The following is a 24546-nucleotide window of genomic DNA, read 5'->3' as shown; positions in this document are numbered from 1 at the left end:
AAGGAACAGGTTAAGTCTCTTAAGAGGAGAATTAGTGGGTCATCTTTAGCTTGGGGAAAAGGAGGCTCAGGGGAGACTTCATCACTCTCTACACTACCTGAAAGGAGGCTGTAGCCAGGTGGGAATTGGTCTCTTCTGCCATGTCCCAGGTGAAAAGACAAGAGGAAATAGCCTTAAGTTGTGCCAAGGGAGGTCTGGGTTGGATATTAGGTTTGTTGTTTCTTTTTTTCACAGAAGGAGTTGTAAAGAATTGGAACAGACTGGCAAGGGAAGTGGTGGAATTGCCATCTGTGGCAATACATCTGGATATGGCACATGGAGATCTGGTTTAGTGCTGAATGTGGCAGTGCTGGGTTGATAGTTGGACTATCTTAACCTTAAAGGTCTTTTCCAACCTAAACAATTCCATGACTTTAAATGTCAACATATAGTCTCCAATGAGGAGAATTAGTAGATCATCTTTTAAATACCAACTAAATCAAATAACCAGAAAGCCTGCATCACTTGGTATGTGCCAATAATGGCTCCAGTGGAACATGATCATCACTGTAGACTTCCTGAGGTATGCTTATACAATCCCTCTGAATATAAATTCTCAAGATATTACTAATAAAAGTTACAATTTATTATACTAAGCATTGCAAAACAAGATCCAAAACCAACAACTGAACACACTCTTAGAAAAGATAAGGCTGAAATTTAGCATCGCTTTCATTTAAAGGTTTGCTGAACTTATGGCTTGTGAGTTCCTGCTCTACTGCCACAGGGGAAGCCCAGTGGAGCAATGGTTTTTTACATATATTTTAATTACATATATTTTCAAAGTGTTCATACAAACTCATATCATGTTCAAGTGCAGAAAACAAGTGTCCATTTAAAAATGAAGTAATATCACACTGCTGGTTCTAAGTTGGCTCAGGTAAAAATCCCTTCTCAATGCTGTACTATGCAATTCTTGCAGAGTCAGCCTGCTTGCTTTCTGATATCAGGCACTACATAAAAACATAATTTTAGGAACACCCATGCCTTGCATCTCCTCTCCAGTCTTTTATTGAGTATCCACAAAGTACAGTGACAGATAACAAAAGGAATGAGCATAACAGCAAATCAGAATGATGCAGGGCATACAAATGTGAAATCAAATTATACTTTTTTTTCCATAGGGAGGAAGGGAACTCCTATTTGATTTCTTTTCCAGCTGGAAAGCACCACTGAAATAGTTTTAATATGTGCAATATCTTAATTCCTATAGTATAATTAAATACTTTGATTTATTGCAGGAATACTCAATAATTAAGGCATTTATGAACTAAGGAGGACGACTAACATCACAGATTTTAAAAGAACCACATTTAAGAAGCTAAATACATATTCATTAGCAGTGTCTTCTCTGGAGCAGCAAAAAATAATATATTAATTCTTCATTTGGTTTTATTAAATATAAATTTGTACAAATACCAACATACCAGCAGCTGAATGCAAATGCAGGTTAAATGAAACAGTATACTTTCATACCTTCCACCAGTTAACTTGAGGTATTCCAGTATTAATATGAAAACCACAGAAAGGTAAGATTCATAGACAGACAATAAAATGATCCCTTTCTTATGGCTATCACATCAAACAATAACCCTTGCATTCATTCTGAAAGATTCCATTTATTCTCCATAACAGGCTACTTCCACAACCATGATTTCCTCACCAAACAATGTGATTTATCGAGTAAGAGTACTGCTTTAGTCCATACTCAATTATATTTCACTATGGGAACAGCACTGCTGTGGTTCTACTTGCTGAGAGGCCACAGAAATTGCACACTCCTATAGACAGACCAACAGCACTACAGATGTGTTAGTACGCACACACACAAATACTCATGTGCCAGATCATTCCACGCACATTTCTTTTATAAAATCCCACGTAAAAGACTTTTCAAGACTTATTAATGTTATAAATTCTTAATTCAGAAAGAAATACACTTCATTTATGATGCAAGCAGGCAGCCTAAATGCAGCAAAGAAGTAAAATGTAGGGTGGGCACTAGACAAGGCTCCCACAGAAAAAGTACATCGGTCTGCACAAATATATGTTATTCCACGGCCTGCAATCAGCCTTCTGAACTGCATTTCTTATTAAAAGAACAGTGAATTACCTGGTTCATAAACATAAATAATATGTTTTATGCATTATATTCCAACAACCTAATACATAATATACAAGGTAACAAATGAAATGCAACAGTTCCCTTTACAATTCCAACCAGCTTTCCAAAATATAAATAGAAAAATGGCAAACTGGAGTCTCATTTTGATACGCATTTCCATAACAATGGGTCCCAGTAAGCATATGAAGGTCCCTGGGTCAATACTTACTCTTAATGTGTGATGCTCTTGTGCTAGCAAAGCTGCGACCTCCTCTTGTAAGGTAATGACCTCCAGAAACTGCCCCCAGAGAGCCATCAGAAGTGAGCAAAGCTGAGCAAGATTCATATTTATAAGTTCTGCCAGTTCATCAGGATTTTCCATTTTCTGAAGTCAGGAAAAAATATTTTCACTGAAATAAATTCACTGAGGAAACCGTAATGTACAGGAATAAAAAAAAAAAGTATACTTTATCCTAGTGAGAATTTTAATTTAAAAAAGCAACTTCCAAATGGGAAGTAAGTATCAAAACTGGATGTCCTGGAATGTCCTCAAACCAAGACACTGGACCAATCTATTTTACAACAGTAATAGATTATTTTATGTTGTATTAAATATTATCTCATTGCTTTCTAGAATTAGGACTGCTGTCCAAAAACTAAAGCAATAATTCCAACTAATGGCAAAGATAACTGAGTTCAACATTTGTATTTTCTAACATATAAAAATAACGTGTGCCTGAAAAGAAGAGGAATCAGAAAATCAAAAAATTGACACTTGCTATGTTAGTCCAACTTGGATAAAATCATAAGAATTTAATAAAGATATCTCCATTTCAGAAGTTATAACTCACAATAACCTTTATAAGGTGCTATATGTCTACATACATTTTATGCATAGTCAGGAAGCAGTGTTATAGCACAAGCTTCCTGGAACCAGATCACACCAAGACAGATTTGGTGTGAAACATGTTTTGCTTTCTTTACCATGTACTGTAATCCTGTGATACAGTCCCACAGCAACTGTAGACAGCTAGACTTATGTTCCCTGCCATTTTAGAAAATAACATAGTTTTTCAGAAACTCATTGTAGGCCCATAATGCACTGAGGCAAAGGGTTTAAAATGAAAAGATAGTGAAGAACAAACTCTAGCAATATTACAGAGCTAGTAGAAAAAGGGATTGGGAATGTAGAAACACCAACTTAACCAATCATAAGAGAAATAAGAGAAACTTTTGATAAGATCTGTACAAAAGAACAGAAAGAAGAAAACAGAAAATGTTCAGCAAGCCACGGGAGAAACTAACAAATTGAGAGAAGCTGTGTAAATGTAAAAAATATTTTAATACATAGAGTAAGATTATTAGTTGCCCATAAAGAGCTAGCAGTACTAAATTTGTCTCCAGTTATACAATGACATCCTTTTAAAGGCCTTATTACATTTTCTTGCAGTTATACTACTACTGCAGTAAATAAAGGTGAGTCAACTGTTCTTCCAAGTTGGGCAGATGGCCCACTCACCAGCAAAGTGTGGATAGTCTTTCAAGAAGTTTTAAAACCTGTCCTTTAGATTTTGCCATGACCAAAAACTCAGCTGGGGCTAGTTTTGACTAAGGAGAGAGATAGGGAGACAAATCTAAGCCATTTAAAGTAGACAGTGTTTCCTTGAGAATGTAAGGAAAACAGAAAAGGAGATAGCGTCAGAACAAGTACTTTCAGATGAGGTGATGACTTGAAGAATTTCCTTTTGTAAAACTTCTGCTTGATCTTGTGTCATTGTTATTTGATCCCATCAAACCTCAAAAAATCAAATTATAACTGCAGAAAATTCAAAGCATGATTTTCATACAAGTAATCTCCCTCTCTAAACCTTCAGTTTCATGATATAAATAGTTACACAGCTACCACTGACACACCAACCCACCAGATCAACAGTTCAGTTTTGGCATCAGTTGCACAATTTGTCTTTGGAGGGAGAGTTGAAATAAGTGCTAGCAAGAAGCATATATGCTGTCATCCCTGAAACAAACAGTATATTCCCAAATAGCACATAAAATCAGCACATTCTACTTTTATAGTTATTTAAATTATTTAATACATCAAAAAAAGCCTGTACCTTGACTTCTTCACACAATTCCGTAAGACGAACTTCTACATCTATGTTTTCTGGAAAGATGAGAGGACATACCCATGAGTAATGTACTTTCCAAGCTGCAGAGTGAAACAAATTATCTCACAAAACAATGTGAAGATATGAAAAAGAAATCATGAAATAAAACTTGAAGCCATATGAAGTGCCACAGTTAATAAGTAAAACTATAAACTTCCACTAAATTTCTTCATAGCAATTTCTGAAATTGAGGACAAAACAATTAAGAAAAAGAATTTGCAACTATAATGATTGCTTATCATAACACCTTGTCAAGGACAACAATTTTCCATTCAAAATTAAATTTGAGAATACTGGGCCTTAGATGATACAGTTTTCAGATTATCCACTGATACTGCTGCTATTCAGCAGCAATGTCATCATTTAAAACCAAGGTAATACAATTTCTCTTCTACCAGATTTTCTAGAGAAGCTTTATTCCCGTATCATTTTTCTAAAGGTATATAATTTACATGATACATGAATATAAGTCTTTAGTTGTATGAGGAATTATTTTTTAGTCAATAAAACTGTTCTTTAAGTGATCTCAGTAGCTTAATGTTAAGAGCAAATCAATCTAACACACTATGGCAGCTAAAACTGGATCTGAACCTTGAATCACTCGTTTATGAAGAAAACATATATTCCTTCATGAAGATGTTTTTCCTTGTTAAACAGCCCTGTTTACTTTGGGGGATTTGATAAATCAAACAATAATTTGGTATTATGTTTAATTTCCTTCTGCATCTGAAGTATGAGTAATAAGGCAACAATTCATAAACCCTAAAATTGCCTGTAAGAAGCATGTATATTTCATTTTTGAAACAGAGTATTACAAAAATGTTCAATATTTCTTGAAAACACATATTTTGAAAAACAAAATATACCTTGAGAGCCCTAGTAGTAACTTCAGGATATGGATAATTAACAAAGGTTTACAGAACAGCGACAGTATGTATACTCAACTTCTCTTTAAATTATGCTATACTTGGTAAGCATTTTTGATTTTCAACTAACAGCATTCATCATGCTTAGGTTTGGACTTAATGCCACACAAATTAACTCACACAACTCAAAGTTCTGAGAAAAAAAAAGCAAATTGCAGAAATATATGATGTTCTCAGAAACAAGTTTACAATAGTTACTACATATACCTTTTGCTTAACAGTACTTCATGATAATTTTTCTAAAAACATGAAAATAATTTAAGCTGTAATACCAGTTTTTGGTATGGCCACACAAATTTTGTCATTAATGAAAAAATTAAATGTTTTACTTATGACACCATACTGCTTATTTGTTTGTCACACTTCAATTGAGAATACGCTTGTTGAACAAGATTTAAAACTCTGAAATCTAAAATCATTATGGAAAGCCCCAAACTATATTAATATCCAATGCTATATTAAAAAAGAGAAGACAGAGTAGAGCTAACACTACACAAAAGGAAATTAAGCACTTATATTCTATAGCAGCAATGTTAATCCAGCAAACATCTTATGCAATTCTGCTGGCTCTGCTAAAAACTACTTTGGTTTCCTTTTTATAATAAAACCAAAACACACTTACAGATTATTAATCTGGTAACCTGATAAAAGACTGAACTGACATTAAATCCTTTTCCCAACTGAAACTTCCTTGTGCTTAAACAGCACTGTAATAATCTTTTGTCCAGCATCAAGCCCACATTGACACTCTCCAGAGGGAGGATCGGCCCATGTAGATATATGGACAAATGCACCCTAAGCACTCATAATGCCTTATGTACCGTTTGCAAGAATTAAGTCTTGAGATACCAGAGGAATCTGAAAGATTTCTCAGAAAGAAACTGTATTCATTATCTTTAATTATCTAAAAATCTGTGTTGCATTAAATGAAGCTATAATTTTAAGCCATTTTAAAAATGTTGGTGGCTGACTGAACTTTCACTCATTTTTGTTTAGTAAAGTATAACAACACTAAACCAAAAAACAGCAATGATGCCTCATTTTATCATCTATACTCAGCCTAAAATTTAGTAACTCAATTCTGCAGACTTCAGAGTTCAACATATGTTTGCTATGGCTGAATATTGAAATTGTTTCTTTCTGCAAATGGAGTAACATTTTATATTATTAATACAGTATTTTATAGTATCAATAAAAATCTGAGGGATTATATCACCTGCTTTGGAAACATACCTAGGTAGGCGAATCTCTGGGTTCGTGGATATTTTCTTCTGAGAAGGCGTTCATAAAGGACCTGCATGCTGGCCTTGGCTAGTTACAGGGATTGTACACACATGACTAGTTACTACACTCCTTTTTTCACCTGTGATTTATTATTTGCCTTAAAGTTAGTAAAAGAGCTTAGTGCTAGCCTAGCAATTAGTGCAGTTAGATCAGTACATGAAAACATATCATTTGAGTGCAGTTTCTAGATTAAGTATCACTTGTGATACACATGAAGGTAGGATTTTTTATTTCCTGAAACCAGTAATATTTAAATGCTCAATTACAGTTATCGAGTCCAACTGTTGTCTCCACATGCTTCTGCAAAATCAGTGCCTTGTGTTAAAATTATGACAGAGCAATAGCAAAGCAAACAGAAGAAACAAAATTAAAGAAAGAATAATTTTATCTTAAACAAAAAAGTGATGATTCTGAAGTTTAAACAGAACTGGATATTCTCTTCTGCAATGTCCATTTAAACTTTACAGATAAAATATCCACTATAAAATAGTTCATTTACTTAAAAATTTTTTTTTAAAAGAGCAGAAATTACAATTGTGTACTTTGTGAAGTCCAGTGAGTCTCAATTTCTTGATAGACATTACAGAAACACAGCACTTTTTCTGTTAACTGCTGATGGATTTTAGAAACATTAGTGTTAATAGTAGGTATTATTTTTCATGAGTAAAATGTGAGTAATAATTAAAGCTTACATTATTAGTACTTTTTATTATATCAATTGTCCCTATCAATGTATAAACAAAATAAGTGAAATAAGTGAAAAAGATATTTATAATTATGAAAAAAACAAGTAACTCTAGCAGAGACTTAAAAATAAAAATAAAAAATTAAACCCACAGGAAACAAACTGTCAGTGGAATATGTACAATGAATGTTAATTCTAAGCTGTAATTTTCTCTTCAGATATTTATTTTGAGCGTTTCTGTTCAAAACTGCATAGCTAAGGGTAAGCTAAATTACCCATCTAGATGAGAAAAGGTCCGATTAAAATACTTCTGAAGCTTGTGAATGGCTTTGGTGACTTCAATGCTGCTGAAATGCATACTGCATTACCAGTATGCAATTCAATGGCAGGTTTTTTCTGTTACATATATATTTTGGAGGAATGTTTCAGGGGAACTCAAGATCATACCTGAAGCATTTAAGTACCAAGGTTTTGTCTAAGCCTATCCTTAGAACAACAATAGTGCCATCAAACTCAATATATTGAGCTGGTAAAGCAAACCCAGAGAAGGGCAACAAGGCTGGTGAAGGCTCTGGAGCACAAGTCCTGTGATGAGCAGCAAAGGGAGTTGGGGTTCTTCAACCTGCACCAAAGGAGGCTCAGGGGAGATCTTACTGCTCTTCTACAACTGTCTGAAAGGAGGGTGTAGCCAGGTGGGGGTCGCTCTCTTCTCCCAGGTAACAAGTGACACAGCATGAGGAAATGGTCTCAAGTTGTACTAGAAGAGGCTTATATTGGGTATTAGAAAAAATTTCTTCACTGAAAGGGTGGTCAGGCATTGGAACAGCCTTCCCAGGGAAGTGGTGGAGTCACCATCCCTGGAAGCATTCTAAAGGCATGTGGATGTGACATTTGGGAGATGTGGTTAGTGGTGAACATGGTTTTGCTGGGTAAATTGTTGGACTTCATAATCTTTAGAGGTCTCTTCCAACCTAAATGACTCTCTGATTCTATGATTTGGGAAAAAGTACATTTTGACCTTATGAGAAAAACTAAGAGTTGAGTCACTCCTTTCATAAGGTGTTTCCCTCCATATCAAAATTAAGATAACTGACAGAAAAATGTAGCAGTAACTGTAGCAGTATTTTTGCTTCTGTGAAGAAAAAACCTCAGTTTCTAGTACTTTTCTATGGACAGATTTGTAATAAGCTCCCTGAAAATTTTTCCACCAAAAATAGCTTTGTATTTTGTAATATAGAAGTGAAACATTCTTTCTTTGAATCACTAACTGACCACATCACATTTTTAAAATATCTTTCATATCTCAATTACCTTACTGTTTCACTGTGCTTAGTTTTGACACTGGTAAAATCAAACAATACAAAAATCAGTAACTATTGTCCACAATCCATATAAATGCCAAATGATTTTTTTTCTTTAATAAAACATGACTAAAAAAAGTATATGCTTGCTGAAGAAAAAGTCTAAATCAGTGTTTACAATGCCAATGTATTTTCCTTTCTTACTTCCACAATTAACAAATCAAGGTTAGGCTCTCTAATATATCTTCATTCTACAGAAAAGGAATGTGCATGCACATTTCCATACATTACATGTAATACTTTTGCAGTTACTTTTATCATATGTGGTTAGCTAAAAGTCTTCATGGCAACTAAGTCTGTTTAAAAAGTTAAACTACAAAATAAGCCAGCAGCAATTTTTTCTTGTAGGTCTTTCTTCATGTAAGTTTTCGGTGAAATATTCTTCTCAAAGCTTAAAGAATTTAGATTTTTGTACAAATATGCAATGTTTCCTTATAACAAAGAAGTGCAGTGTGCTACTTGGATTAAGAGCTTCCTCACCACTAGACACAGTAATTTGAAATAAGAACACAAATCAAGACCAAGAAGAAAAAATATATTTCCATAGATTAAGGCTGTTACTTCCTTATTTTATTAGAGATATGACAGCACTTGTTTTTTTTGTTTTTTTTCAGTTAATAAATTTCAGATAAGTTTAAACAAAAAATATTTTAGATGCAAGAGATGTGCCATCAATGACAGTTTAGTCTAGAAGAGGTCTTAATAAAAATTCACAAGGAAGCGATATGCTTTATGAAATCGAACATACCCAGCTCAATTCGGTGAGAAGAGGGGAGATCCTTGGTTATTGTAATGAAATATCTGTGTAACCCTTTGAAAGCAAGCAGCAAAGTGGCACAAAGTGTGTAGTGGAAATTATAAGCATGGCTGAGGAAAGACTCTGAAACAACAAAACTGCAACCCTAGAATAAAGAAGAAAAGGCACACATTAATTTTGTATAATAAATGAAGTGTTAGTAGAATGACTAAAAAGATAAGCAATTGCCTCTTTTCACAAACTTGATCTATATTTTTGTGATTTGCAGTGGATTGCAAGACATTAAAAAAGGAGGTCAAACAATATTTTAAGCTTCCCATATGTACATTCAGGAAGCAGGTAACAGTTTTTTAGAACAATTTTTCTCATTTCCCTTTTCACATGCCATCCCAAAACACCTCTAACAAAGTTCATTCTTTATCAAATAATATTCCTGCAGAAAAGATAAAATTCACATCTCCCAACAGAGTACAAATAAAATTTTAAATTGACATATAATCTTACGTCTGCTGATAACTGTTTTGTGTAGTTATTGCCAAAGACCACACTTTCAAGAGAAGGAATCACAGAGTCCCTGTTTTGTGCTGGTGCATTCCTGTTCAACCACGTATTCTTCACTGGGCGAGGAAAACTGCAAAAAGCACAAATGAACTGATAATCTGAACATACTGTTCATCATCGCTCCCAATGCAAACTTCAACTAATTTAAACAATATTCCTGAAAGTTTAAGCCGGGAGGATAAATTTTGAATTTTAACAGGTATGAAGCATTCATTTTCTGTGGATTTTGCTGTGAGAACTTAACCTTTTAAAAGTGAGACAGTAGCTGGAAGTTGAAATCTGTTACACAAACTGACATTGCTGTTTTCCCAAAGGATGCCTGAGCGCTGCCTGCTGTGGAGGAGATCCTATCCTGAACTCCTGAAAGAACAGAGTATCCTGCAACAGTAGCCTTGTGATAACAGCTAGGAAAGATGAATGAAAAATGAATGAATGCAGAAAGTGAGGACTATTAGATAACAGGCAGAAATAAGCAATTACAGGTTAAAGAAAAGCATAGATTATAGAGGAGTCCAGGGGTGTACCCAAGTAGAATTATCTTCTCTCTTTCAAGGGAACGTTAACACTAGTAGGGCCCAAGAGAAGATGAATCTGAATGCTACACAGAAGAAGAAAATGCTCAAAAAGTGACCACCCCTAAGAAAGGAAGAGGTGCCAATAATGTAAGCATGATACAAACAGAAGACCAAATTGTCATTCATGAAAGCTCAAACGACAAAGAAGAGCAACATCTGAAATTCTCAAGTTTTTCAGAAAGAGGTGTTCCAGAAAAGTGAGCCAGATATGAATACAACAACCATCAAGTATTTACTACATGGGGGAGCTCAGCTGAAATGAAACTGTAAATTTTAAAATGTCTTCCTCTCCCCAACATAAGCTGATTTAAAGGACAACTTGAATACTTAAAATAATTTTGTGCACACCAGCAATACCTTGCTCTCCAGATAATAAAAGCAGCATAGAAGTTGCTTTTTTGTTGCAGTATCTCCTTACACAAACTGTATCAAGCTGAGGCTTAAAATTAAATAGCATTATTGTATCATCACTTGAAAAGCCAGAAACTGAGGAAAAATACACGGAAAACCCCTCAGTTTACTGCAACTTTTTAAAAAGGTCAGTAGGGAAAAATACGTTTCTTACTAAAAATTGGTATCAAAACCGGTTTTTCATTTTCTGCCAACAAATGATCAGTATAGGTTAAATGCCTGAATTTCACTTGTGGGACAGGGTGATCACGTACATTTTACGTACATGATGCTACTTTAAGTGCATTAGAAAGTGCATTTAAGTGCATTTATCAGATTATATTTTCAACAATTCCCACCTTCTCAGTACTTTTCTCTCCCAAATAATGCTGCACCACCTCTTCAGATGTGTTAGTTCAATTACTATATAACCATGCCTAAAACACATCACCAAAACAATTCAAACCAACTTGCAGGGGGGAAAAAAGGACAAGAAACCCATGAAAGCCTGATGAATCCTCCAAACCAGCACAGCCCTACAGCAAAGAACAGCTGTCCACCATACAGAGAGGTAGTGCTTTCCATGACATGAAGACAGGCACAAGAAGTGGGAATACCTGAAGCTAAAGGTCTGGGCATTTATGGCACAGACTTGACTTGAATATAAGGAAATTTGAGGGCAGTAGCATGGAGTATTTGAAGACCATGAAAGAAGGAAAAGACAGATATGCTAAAAAAATGTGCACAAAGAATAATTCATATATGTAACTGACTGTACAGCCCTTTTTCACACAGAGATGCAAAGTAAACAGAGACTGCAAAGGGTGATACAAGTAGATGAAATAAAAAGGCTCCAGCAAAAATTAGCCAAATTCTTTTTGTAAAGAGAAAAGTAAATTCTCCAGTTTCATTTGCTGAATAAAATGGTAAATTTATCATTTGCAGATATCACTGCCATTCGAGTAGTAACTGAAAGCTGTGCAAATGGTTAACAGGAAGCAGCCTATTTGTACTAACAACAGCTATTTCAGTCACTGTGTACAGTGTGCAGCAGATCTTCTTGATTTAAAAAATTAATAAATATTTATACATATAAATATACACATATAATACAGATATTTATACATTCCTCACATCTCTGGCCTTGGGCATTCTCTTCCTTATACACTACACACTCTTATTTCTAAATTTAAAAACCCCTCAAAATTTGTTTCAGATAATCTTAAAAACAAGAAGTTTTTTATCCCTCTGGGCCCTGAATTCTAAAATCCTCATAGAAAACAATACTGTCCATAGATTTAACTCCTTCCTAATTATTTTGGTTTTATAACATTTCCATTTGGACATTCAATAAGTTATTTTCATTTTATTAGCAAGAGATTACCTTATCAATGGCTGATGCAGAGCAACCAAAGAAGCATGGACTATAACCGATATGACAGAAAGGTGGAAGTAATCAAACATAACATTGACGTAATGATGAAGGCCCTGGTGGAGGTTAAAGTGCAACTTTAAAGTTCGGCTACTAATTGGCTGTAGTGTGCTCACGTCATCTGGTCTAAGAAGAAATTAACAGAACAACATACAATTAGAAAAATCATTTTTAAAGTGCAAGTTACTAATAACTGACACAAATAGCAATTTAGCGTAAGTTCATACTTTGGAATGCAATGGCATCTCCCCCAGAGGAAAAAAAAATAGAATGAGACAAACCAGTTATGAAATCTTAAGAGACTTCAGCATTGGATTTCATTTTTACTATCAGTTATGCCCAATGTGAACATGCTACACTTATAAATAATACAGATTTAAACAGATTGAAGAGTTAACATATATTCTTGCTTTAACAAAATCTTCTATATTTAAACTTACGAGTAGTCTGCATCCGTGAAGTGTAAATCTAATGTTAGCAGAAAATTCATTTCATTAAGCGACTCCTCAATCTACAAAGAAATTGTAGAAGCATGAAATCTTTCAGGTTCCTTATTTATACTAATTCAAATTGTACATAACGAAGCCTAAATTATCTAGTATATAGTAAATTTGAACAGCAGATTACCTTCCTCTCGTCTAACAGCATTTTTATTTTGAAAATCATCACATCATTCACAGGAACTTCCTCATTTTTGTAAAGAATCAGAAATGTTTTACTGTAAACTATATTGTCATGGACTGCAGCAGGAAAGGCAAGACCTGTTGCACCTGAAGAGAGAAACAAGTATTAATAAAACTGGAAAACTCAGAGCAGGTAATAAGTGGAACTATCATTTCCATGAGTTTCATGATTACTATTAAAACTATAACAATATCAGTAATGTAAGTAGTTTTCAGTCAGCAACAGATGAAGTTTGAAGCGGTATATTTTGTTTCAAAGAAACATTGTCAATATTTTTAATATAGTTTGCTTTTAATATAAGTGCTGAAGAAGTTTTGCTTTGTTACAAACTGAAGACACTCTAGGCATCAAAAATTGTAATAAAAATCCTGAATTCTGTATTGTTTCATCTAGCATTCATGTTAATTTTCAGGTTTTAACCACACTGAAAGCAAAATTACCTACAGATGAGGCAAAGCAGTTGAATGACACATACCACTCCACTGAATTAATCAATAACAGAGATCTTTGCATCCTACTCAGGCCAAACTAATTCCCAGCTTATCATGTGAACCTGGCACTGCACATGCAATATGACACTTCTGCTTTCAATCGAAAGGCTACTCATCAAAAAGAATTCAGAAAAGTGTGATGAATGGTTGGGGAATCTTTTGCTGAAATAAAAGAGCTAAAAGACTTGCAGAAGAAATGAGAAAAACAGTCATTGAGGAAGTATTTATTGCAATAGCAAAGGATTATCACACAGGAAGTATCACAATGAGTACTATCCTCTGAAAAAAAGCCTAAAATAAGTTAGAAGAACAGAAGTAACAGAAATACTGAGACTTCTAACTCCTCTCAAAAAATGGCTCAGTAACATCAATGGCTTCCAAGACAAAATGTCTTAGAAATTGTGTAAATGGGAGTGCAAAAGATTTTTAAAAATTCTTTTGATTCTTCTTAATAAATTACTTCAAAGGAATCCACAGGAAGAAAAAAAAAAAAAAAAAAACCTAGCAATTTGCAGTTTACAGCTTTGGGGCCTGTGATAGAATATTACTGCTCCTAACAAACATTCCCATTTCTCTTCAGAGGTACAAACACTGGGTTTTGCTGACATATTTCCATACATACCATCAGTTTAGGTGTCCTGGACAAAATGCTGACAAAGGCTGAATCATTACAGTGTAATTCCCCTATGTATAATGCCACTTTCAGCTTCCATCCCTGTCATCTGTTACAGCTGAAGGGCAGAGCAGGTATAGTTTCACTTGGCACATAATCTGATCTAACTGCACAGCATCAGCAAAAGGGATCTCCCCCTCCCTGTCTGAAACAAAAGAAGTAATGGAGACAAATGGCTGAGGTCCCACTTCCTCTGCAGAGTCCAACCCTGAGTTACTGCCCCCAGCTCTGCTGACTTCAGTGTAATGCAAACCAGCACCTCCAGAAGAGAGAGAGGAGCTGCAGAGGAAAAGCTGAGTCAGGAACAGGCTGAGCCACTTCCACACAGGGACCAAGGTCTCACAAATGTGAGGTCATCAAGGCAGAACTGCTCTTTTTTGAATCAATGATGCACTGACTGGTCAGGACTATTCCTAAGCTTCTATCCACACTAAAGGCATTTCCTCAATAGAGGAGAAAAAATAGAGGGATTTTTTAACTCTTGCATATAAATTACATATTTACTCATACATATTTATTACTCTTGCATATCAATTTACTAGATTTATATTTTTATTAGATATATAGGTTTATATATATATTTATTTATATTTTATAAGATAATTTACTCTTGCTTCACAAAACCAGACACCTCATTCCTTCCTACTCTGCCTTTGCTGTTTTTTCCTCTCCCTTTTTCTTCTCTGAAAACAAGCCACAGATTTTTGAAGAAGGCGGCATTCAGAACATCCTCAAATCTGAAACAACCTCTTAAAGGCTAAAAGTACATATGTTTTTCTTTTCATTTTCTACAGCACAACTACATCTCCCTTCAAATTAAAAGAATAATAAAAGACCTCCACAAGGCTGGAGCTAAAGAAAGTAAATTGCCTTATCATATCTGTAATGACATTCATGCTGGGTCCCAAGCAGCTCTAATGAGCTACTAAAGGACGTGGGAAATAGAAAGGGAAAAACACCTTATTTAAATTAATGAAGGACTGCATGAAGAGCTGTGCAAGGGGTGAAAGGAGATGCAAATGAACAGGGAAAAGAGGAAAAATTTAAAACTATGTATTTGACTCAGGGAGATAAAAGGAGGAGAGAAATCAAACAAATGGTCTATGGGAGAGGGGAAAACAGCTAAAGTAAGGAAACTGTAACTGGTGCAGAGTGCAGGGAGAGCTAGAAGTAGGCAAAATTGGAGAGGAATGGGAATATCATGACAAAATGAATAGGATTTAGAATAGGTAAGTATGAGAAAGGCTGAAGAGAGAAAAGTACAGAAAGAAGTACCTGATCAATATAGGATACCATTTTCAAGAGTGAGAGCTGTGGGATCCTGACCAGCCTCCTCTGCGGCCAACAAGTAACATTTTCACACAGTCAATCAGCACAGTGCTACTCTGTGCTGAGACCAATAGCTATTTTCTACACAGAACAGCAGTCTCAAGAATTGCTATCAGCTTTTCCTCCTCCTGGAGCAGGAGGGCTGTAGCATCCAGTTCTGCTAAATCAAGCAAGTGGCTAAATGGAAATGGATAGCAGAGGTTCTCAGCAAGACCTATGATGTCCACAAGAAGGACAAACTAACCCCCTTTCACTGACCAGCTTGTACCCTTCCTTTTGTTTTGTTGTGGGACAAACATTATCAGTAACTACCTGAAAAACCAAACTGAGAAACCGATGTAAAAAGAGCCCCAGTTTTTGGACTTGAAGGGGTTTGGGTTTTTTGTAAAATGGCTGCTTGTCAGCTGAATGAGTTCCCCAGTTGAGTTCTCAGACCAAATCCGACACACACAACAAACACAGAGCAATAGGAAGGTAAGACAGAGTGGCAAGGGGAAATCACGGGCTATATTTTTTCTTTGTCAGAACTGCTGATCTGAACTCACACTGAACTGCAGTCTTAATACACTTTATACCCTTTATGCCTAGTAACAAGAAACAAGAGCTAACACATCACAATTTACTAACGAGACTGCAGCTTTCTGAAATAACAACCTAAGATCATTCAAAAATATACTGTGAAATAGAAGAACTTTTTTCCAGCAATATCAATCATATTATTGTCACTTCTCAAAAAGTATGTTTTACTAAAGGATGTTTACCAGACCTGAATTCTCTAAACTATGTTAAATTTTGCCTTTGAAGTGGAGTAATCTTGGCTCATCCGAACTATTCATTTATCTCACACAAATCCAAGAATTATTTAGGAAGCTTGACCAAAATTCAGTATCTACATTTGCTGTACTCAGAGCTAGTTTTTCAAATTAGCCTCAAAAATTCAGCTTTCAGTGGCATCCTGTCACATTTTTTCAGACTGTATTAGGTTTTTCTTCCTTGAAATTCTCATAATTCCACACAACATTTGAAAACTTAATTAATTTTTTGCTTTTCATATTTTTACACCATGCTGAGGTATGGCCTACACAGAATTAGGTGAGCCCTAACAGGTTTCTCTGGATTTAGTTTGCCTGGACATAGAAACCAAAAGTGAATGACAGGTTTAAAAAAGAAAAAATATAAGGGAATTCTGTTCAGAAGGTTAAATGAATTTTCAAGTTTACCACTAGTGAAACAAGAGTAAGTTTGAAAACTGCATCCTTTCTAAGTGTTCTTTTCAGAAAAAGAATGGGCTTCTCAATCTGTTTTAAGAGTCTGTCTCTGAAATTTTCCACTGCTTTCAGATATCTACTTAGATCTGCCCTTGGTCACCTTAGCCTGAAACATGGAGAAGACTGAGCAGATCAGTGGAAAAAAACAGAAAACACTAATATAAAGGAATCACCATGTTTTGCTACCAGCAGAGGCAATCAGCAGATGAAAAACAGTAACACAAATTTTGTAATTAACTTTAAAGTCCTGTTGTTAAGAATAAGATATATTTGCATTCTGTTAGCAATAAAATCAAAACTGCTTATGTATTAGTTGTAAAAATACATGACAAAAAGTGTAATCCCTCAATTAGCAAGGCAAGATAATGATCTAATTTACTGAAAAGTTTTTGCACTTACCAGCTCCATGTAACAAACTAGCTTCTAATACGTGTGGAATTCTTGGAGGAATTTTCATGGACACACGAATCTGGTAAAAGCTAAAGCAAAAGGCAGTGATTTGCAACAGATGTGTTACAGTACATCTCCTTTACCATATACAGATATATTGGCAAGGGCAAGAATGGATAATGGGAAAGAGAAACAGGTCAAGGAACTCTACAAAGCTTAATACTGTCTTACTTGACCTTTTATCTTGTTATGTTTTATTTTTTTTAAATTATTAACCAAAGCAGTAACTAAACACAAATAAAAAGAAGTCCCAACATAACACTAATTTTTCCATACCCCTCAGAGTTGGGGCAAATGCTTGTAAAGACAGGCAGTAAACTACACTGGAAAACTGATATCAATGAAAAATCAGGATTATCACCTACACTACAGTCAGAAGGATCTGCCATGTAGCACACCTACAGGACTGCTATAATCAGTTCTGACACTGAAGGAGGTGAAACTGCAGTTTGTAAAACTCCCCCCTCCAGGATCCCCTGAAAACATACCACTTACCAGACACTCCCTATATTGTTTGTGGCCACCAGCTATGCAAAAGTGCAAATAAAGGGTCACACTAGGCAAGACATGACACTACCTTTATGCTATCAAAGCCAGGAACTGCAGGCTTCAAGCCTATGATGGAGAAGAACCCCAACACAAGTCTTTGGGGTCTCTACCCCATCTCTAAACCATTTTTCATCTTATTCAGCTGCATACCATCTCCAACTTTGATTTTCATTTAAGAAATCCTTAACTGTCAGACTGATTTTATGGAAGCCTTTACATAACAAAAGCACCCACAAATATACTTAGATGACACATTCTAACCATCTCATCCCATTTCAGATAATTTATTTTTGTTTGAGGAATTAGCTTCAGCTCCTCAGTGAGCTGGTGTGACCTACCATACAGCTCCACAAACACTAAGACCAGTGAAAGGGAGGCAGCACAAACACAGACACAGAGAGCAAGAAAAATCTACCTTTTTTGGCAGAAGCATGGTCCTAAATGCCCTTAGGAGTATACATCTACCCTTCATATTTCACTCACAGTGTACACTCAATCACAGTCAAGGTTTTCATCACCCTCAAAAATCCAAATCCAAACCCATCTATTCATAGTTTTCTGATTTTGGCTTCTAACACTTCAAATGAAGGTCACCATCTGAGACTTCACTACAACTGATGTCATTTTGTATTAGCCTAACAATCAGCCAGTGAAAAAGCTCTTAATTTAATTCTTCCACAAAACTAAAAAGTTAGCTTTAGTCTTGTCAAAACATACATATCAAAGAATAAGAATATAGTGAACAAGTAACATTTTTAGAGATAAGAGATGAAGTGATTCCTACTTTTTAAAAATGGAGCAAAACTTCACCTATTGCAAGCTACTAGTTACATATTTCATTTCTGGAAATCCACGGGTCAAACATGATTCCAAATACACTCCCTAAGTGATTCATAAATAGTAAATTAATTCATTTTGTATTGGGTTAAGGAAATAAAAATTAACATTAAGCTTTCATTCTTATCTTCTCCAAGAGTATAAAAAATTGAGAAGATTAAGAGTGCCCTCTCAGCATTAACCCAGGGGGATGCAGTGTAGTCCCTTTTTCTGGGTCAGATGAGACTTCCACATCCAATTAGTTACTCATTTCACCTGTACTGAAGAAACATGATACATGATAATGTACAATAGCCTCAGCAGCGAGATACTTTCCATCAGCCCCAGCTTCACAGTGTCATTTTTAGATCCACAGTAAACATTCATCAAGAGCCTCGTGCCATACCACTACCAGCTGCATCTTCCCATGATCCTAATGACCAGCCAGTCATGGTAAAGCATACTGCTTTTTACTTCATGTACTAAAAGAATGTAAAAATGTTGATATGGTTTACATGAAATATTCTGTTGCAGTTTTCTATTAAAACATCAGACCTCAGTAATTTCAGAGATGTGCCACACATTTTAATTTACCTTGGCTTTAGCTTACCAAACTGGGTCATTCTATTAGAAATTTTAAAATACAAAATCTGCATAATTCTCAGCTGATGTTTAGAAGCATGCAACAGCTCTGCAGAACATAAATTTAACTCAGGATTAACAACTTTATCAAATGTGGATAGATTACTGAATAAGGACTATAACAAAGTAAAATGAAAGGCAAAACAAAAACATGGAATAGAAAAAAGGTGCAATGGGATATTCCCATTACTTAATCCAATAAGAGTCATTCACCCTAGAGATACTATTAAGTGACTGTTTACAATCTGTGACTCAAAGAAAACGATCAATAGAATTGTTCATGCTTAAAATGTAATTTGTGAAACCAAAAGGCTGTTAGGACATCCTTCCTTTCTTTGCTTGCAACTAATCAAAAGCAGACCATTCTATCATTTTTCTTCAGTAAACCCTTTGCCTGCCTGATATTTTTATTTGGTTTTATGGGGAAATGAAGGTGTCTTGTTTGCTTGTTTGATACAGGTGGCTTTGGTTTTCAGCAGATTTATACTGTAAGCAGTTTAGAACATAAAACATTCAATTGTTACTCTGAATAATAAAATCATGTAGGAGTTCAGCAGAGGGCAAATATGTAAACATTAATTCAAAATCTTACACCTAGATAGATGACAAAATTATTTAACTGCACCAAAGTATTTAAATAAGAAAAGCAGCCCCCTACACAGTATTTACCTGAATTATTCACTGTCATTCATCTTTAAATGCTGTATATATTAAGGAGCTATCTGCAAATGAAGAGCTATTATACTGAAACAGGATACTTGATTCACAAAGGTATTATATTTGAAATTTGTAAATAAGGAAATACTTTTTAAAGATATGATATACATTTCTCATTTGACAGCAAATTTTAAAAGTAATGGAAAAAAATTAATCAAGCTTCATCACGCTTTTCTCCATGCCCTGCCTTCCTCATATTGCCATTTTTTGTTCAACCCACTGATCAATTTGTGTTGCAATATTACCATTTCTATTAAAAACCGAAACAAAACCAAGTCACTTTCAATTTCTTGGTTGTTCTATAAACATTGTTTAGTTCTCATAGGGACAACTGACTCATAAAACTGATCTATTGGGCCTACACATAACAATTCAGTATCAAGGACTTCTTACTCACCTATCACATTCAATTGTCCCAAATATCCTTAAAACACTCCATAAATAAGATCTGAATACAATCAGCTTTCCACTGTCTCATGTATCAACTCTCCATTATCTAATGTAACAAGAGAATGAAGGTATCCCGAGTAGTGGAAAATCCCACATGATAATGCTACAGATCACCGATGGTGCAGCAAATGTGCCCAAATTGATGAAGTAAACTCCAGTCTACCAATGCTTTCAAACCCCAGTTCAGCTTCTTCCAGATGATGGAACATGGCAGACATAATCACACAGTTGCAGGCTTACCACTAGAACTTTTCAGACATAGCAGTTCAGGTCCATTGGTGTCCATACTGAACTGCTTTCCTGAAGCCCAGTGGAAGAGAGAGCCCAGTATAAACATCTCAGAGCACTGTCCATCCTACAGCAAAGCCAGTGAGACTCATGTGTCCAACCTCAGTACAGCACATTTTCTCTAACATGCACCTCCAATCCAGGAACATGACAGGGGAATAACCAAGCTGATCTTGCACCACTCTGGCTCCTTTTCAAGTCCTGATTCTAACAGCACTCTAGAAAAATGCTCTAGTGATAATAGAGACAGGGGCTTTAGGTTCATATAAAGATTTATGTAAAGCTGTTTTCCAGAGCAGAAATACTAGAAAAAGAAAATAGCTCAAGATTTGCAGTCAGCATTAATATTCCAGCCAACTGCTAATGTTCTTAAAAGCACAGACTATTTGTCTAGTTTTTTATGTGAAGATTTTTGAAGAATAGTTTGAAAAATACTGCTTACAATCTGTGCCTTAATCTCTGTTTTGACTGCACTACATGAAAAAAATCACCATTTTCAGATTATTAGGGTTGATTTTTTCAGAAAACAAATCAGATGTATTTTGACAAAGAAGCTTTAAAGCTACTCTGTTTTGAAGAAAAGAATCAATAGTATTCAGAAAGGTGGTACACTGTAAGAATCACCCATAAAAACAGCAACATCCATCAGACTATCATTTGTGCCATTAGCTCAAGCAGGATAACTGTGTATTTCACTAAACAGAGAACAAAACAAGAGAAATACCACCAAGAACTTTAATTTACAGTGTGACAGAAAATGCACTAAAAAATTAATCATGAGCAAGAGCCTGATAGGCATTAACTGTTAAAATACTCTGACAGATTATGCCCTGCTGATGTTTAGAATCATCACCTGATAATTCAACAAGATACATCTGGGTGATCTTAGATGACACAGCTAGGGTTTGGCACTTTAATGGGCTGGCTACAGTGGCAGCTAAGGAAGTTGAGCCTGAACATGAGTCACTGCAGGGAACACAGCTGGATGAAGGTCTGACCACACCAAGAACAGATTTTGAATGAGTCTTTAGAACCATTTTTTCAAGACATCAAGCAGCTTGCTACAGCTTGATGTTCATGGCGTTTATGTGATTTGAAGGACAGGCTCCAGAGGGAGGCTGACTAAATGGAACTTGAAACAGTCTCAAGGATACTTAAGCATTGGAACAGATAAGCTATGGAATCTCCCTCTATGGAAGCTTTCAAGACACGAGGGACAGTGCTCCAAACAACATGATTTGTATCAAGTTCTGACCCTCCTTTCAGCAGGAGGAGGGTCAGAACTGTATGATATGCAACTACCCCCTCCACCCTGAATCAGTCTATGATCCCAGAAATTAAATGAAACTTGAAAAACAGGCTTCAACAATTTCCAACTTGATGACTGAAAGGCAACACAGTAAGAAGTACGTATGCTAGGGAACTGGTACACAAAACAAGTTGCAGAGCATATTCCAGCTCCTGGTTTTCCTAAGTCTACACAGGAAAAATCCCTCTCAACAGCTGATTTACTTGCTTCTCTGAAATGCAGCATCTTTTACTTCCTATTAAATTTCAAGTATCATTGACTTAAGAAAAAAAAAGATGACCTAAAATACCACTTCTGAAAATTTGCCAACCCCTCCTTCTCTAAATGCTTTTATCTTTGCTAATACCAGATCTCTTGCTCAAGTTGCACTACTTTATCCTGAAGCAGTTTGACATCCATCCCCCAAAAGGTACCCTTGCTTTGGCTTCAGTGTGGGAGATAGTCAAAACATTTGAGATGTCTACTGAGACACCATTCAAGGAAAACTGAAGTGGACAGCTTGAAATATTCAGGTGATTTCTGTCAAGCCCAGTCTATGCAGTCATTCTTCAGTAACTATATGCAGGTGCCTGCTTTTAAGTCATATGGTCTCCAATGCCACTACATGCAAATACATAACCATGATATTAAAAGGTTCAAGGATATCTGGAAATTAGTATCCTTACTACAGACCTCGTAGGAAACAGTATTCTGAAATAAATAGCTAGAATTACTGCTCTCCTGAAGGCAAAGGACACCTCTGCTGCCCATCCTGTAAAAAGGATTAAATCTTGCTCATCAAGTTGTATTAAAATCTTGAAGATTCAAAAATCTGCCATGTGCCAGAAAATGCTTTCCCCCACAGGAAATGGATGTTTCCTTTTTTTATCCCCACTAAGGGGGAATGTCATTTAGATAGGCATAAGCAAGGGAGTTTTTACCACATTTTTGGAAAATGATAATTTATAATCTGAGCAGGAAAACAGTTTATCAATAACTAGAATGTATTTTGCCACTGACAAAAATGGAAATGTACGAAGTAATAGTGATTTGACTTTTTAATGCTCCCACATGGAACTACAGGGAGTAATGCATGCAAATGCAGTCATAAAGTACAACCGTTAATAAAATAAAAAAATCCCATGCATTAAAAAAGCTTATGAACATTTATGGCAACAGCTGCAGAAGAATTTACTTGAAAAATCACTTAGTTTGTCAGCTAAAGAACATTCCAAGGCAAGTGTACATTCTGAAAAAGCTTTATAACACACTTCACCGTTAAGGTAACACTTTTTGCAGTTCCTCCTGCCGGGAAGAGGAAAGGCAGAGGTGTGAACAGCAGAGTCTGAGATTTCCTCTTCCCTAAATCCTACTGCACTCACTGCACACTTCAATGTGCTCAGTCACGTTAACAAGAGCAAGTACTGAATGTCATGGACTTTAAAATTCACATGCACATTGGGTCACCTGCAGGGCAGATTCTAAATTTATCAGTTTACCAAATGGAAGAACAGCTGTGACTCTGTATATGCAAAACCTCAGGAGAGCTCTTGAGATCTGAGTGCAGGGCCTTATCAAAAACACACCCTCCACTGCAGACTGCCACTAAGATTTTTCCTTTTTCCAAGGTGAGCTGTGGCTGAGGCAAGCGCAGCTCGTTTGGTGAAGAGGAAACAGCGCTGGAGATAAAGCACTACTTTGCAAATATGGAATGTGGCAGTGAAACGAGCAAGTGCAAGGGAAACAGACAGAAAAGTAAGTCTCCAGAGGAACAGGCAGCTCTGGGGGCAGCAATTCCATGGAGGCGGCATCAGACTGACCCTGGCAGAGCTGTGTCTCCTACAGATCAGACCTCTGCCCATGGAAGCAAATGGGCACGAATAGAAATGCCCACTGCAGTAAGAAGTTGAGTCAGCAAAATATTGAAAGGATCGAATGATGAGAAAAAATAAATTCCTTTATTTCTGTTCAACACCCTTCTGCTCTGCAAGATAAACCCCTTGCTACTGGAGAAACCCCACATCCCTAATTCTTTCATGGGTTTATAAAAAAAAAAAATAAATCTTGAAAGCAGTAAAGACATTTAGCATTTCACATGGTTACAAGCCAATACTGAAAAATGCCAACATACTTTTCCAGGCAATCTGAGTACACCTGTAATGTTTACAGCCTTCCATATGATTGTAGAACACAAATATTTGATCTTAAACGTTTCCCCAAATTTGCCAGATTTTTTTAAATAACCTCATAAGCACACTGTAAAATGGCAACCCAGGCAAAGAGGAAAACCAGAATGGAAGAAAAATAAGGTGCAATATAACAGAAATAAGAGAACAGAGAAAGAGAGAATAAAGCACAGGCAGTAAAATATTAATTATTGAAGTACAAAATTAAAAACAGAATTGGTTAGACTTGTTCCTCACCAGGAGACTTGCACAGTCATCTATAAAAATTTAATCCCACCAAACTCAGCTGGGGGCCACAGAATACCAAATGGACACCAAACTAGCTAAAGGGCTTATCTAGACAGGGAATTATTTAATACAAGTATAGAACACACAGAAAGATTTGTATCTTGCAATCACTTTGTAGTAAGTACTTCTAATATGGACCAATATG

At 35.8% G+C, this 24546-nt stretch overlaps 1 protein-coding gene across 4 annotated transcripts in view; it reads right to left on the bottom strand.

The window, feature by feature from the left end:
- Nucleotides 1-24546, bottom strand: part of FAM135A (family with sequence similarity 135 member A) — a 79448-nt gene that overhangs the window by 23818 nt on the left and 31084 nt on the right. For 2 of the 4 annotated variants that reach the window (XM_056487104.1, XM_056487108.1), the window contains exons 4-12: nucleotides 17127-17206; nucleotides 12910-13052; nucleotides 12723-12793; nucleotides 12235-12408; nucleotides 9829-9955; nucleotides 9316-9469; nucleotides 6471-6548; nucleotides 4258-4307; nucleotides 2373-2528 (exon numbers count right to left, since the gene is read on the bottom strand). In XM_056487104.1, the coding sequence (XP_056343079.1) occupies nucleotides 2373-2528; nucleotides 4258-4307; nucleotides 6471-6548; nucleotides 9316-9469; nucleotides 9829-9955; nucleotides 12235-12408; nucleotides 12723-12793; nucleotides 12910-13052; nucleotides 17127-17206 (1033 nt within the window). The remainder of the gene's footprint in view (nucleotides 1-2372; nucleotides 2529-4257; nucleotides 4308-6470; nucleotides 6549-9315; nucleotides 9470-9828; nucleotides 9956-12234; nucleotides 12409-12722; nucleotides 12794-12909; nucleotides 13053-17126; nucleotides 17207-24546) is intronic. The other 2 variants (XM_056487105.1, XM_056487106.1) reach the window with 2 other exon arrangements.

The sequence above is a fragment of the Oenanthe melanoleuca genome, chromosome 3 (genome assembly GCF_029582105.1).
Source record: "Oenanthe melanoleuca isolate GR-GAL-2019-014 chromosome 3, OMel1.0, whole genome shotgun sequence".
NCBI classification, from domain to species: Eukaryota; Metazoa; Chordata; class Aves; order Passeriformes; family Muscicapidae; genus Oenanthe; species Oenanthe melanoleuca.
Note: the sequence above shows the minus strand (reverse complement) of the source record. Positions and strands in the feature narration are given on the sequence as shown.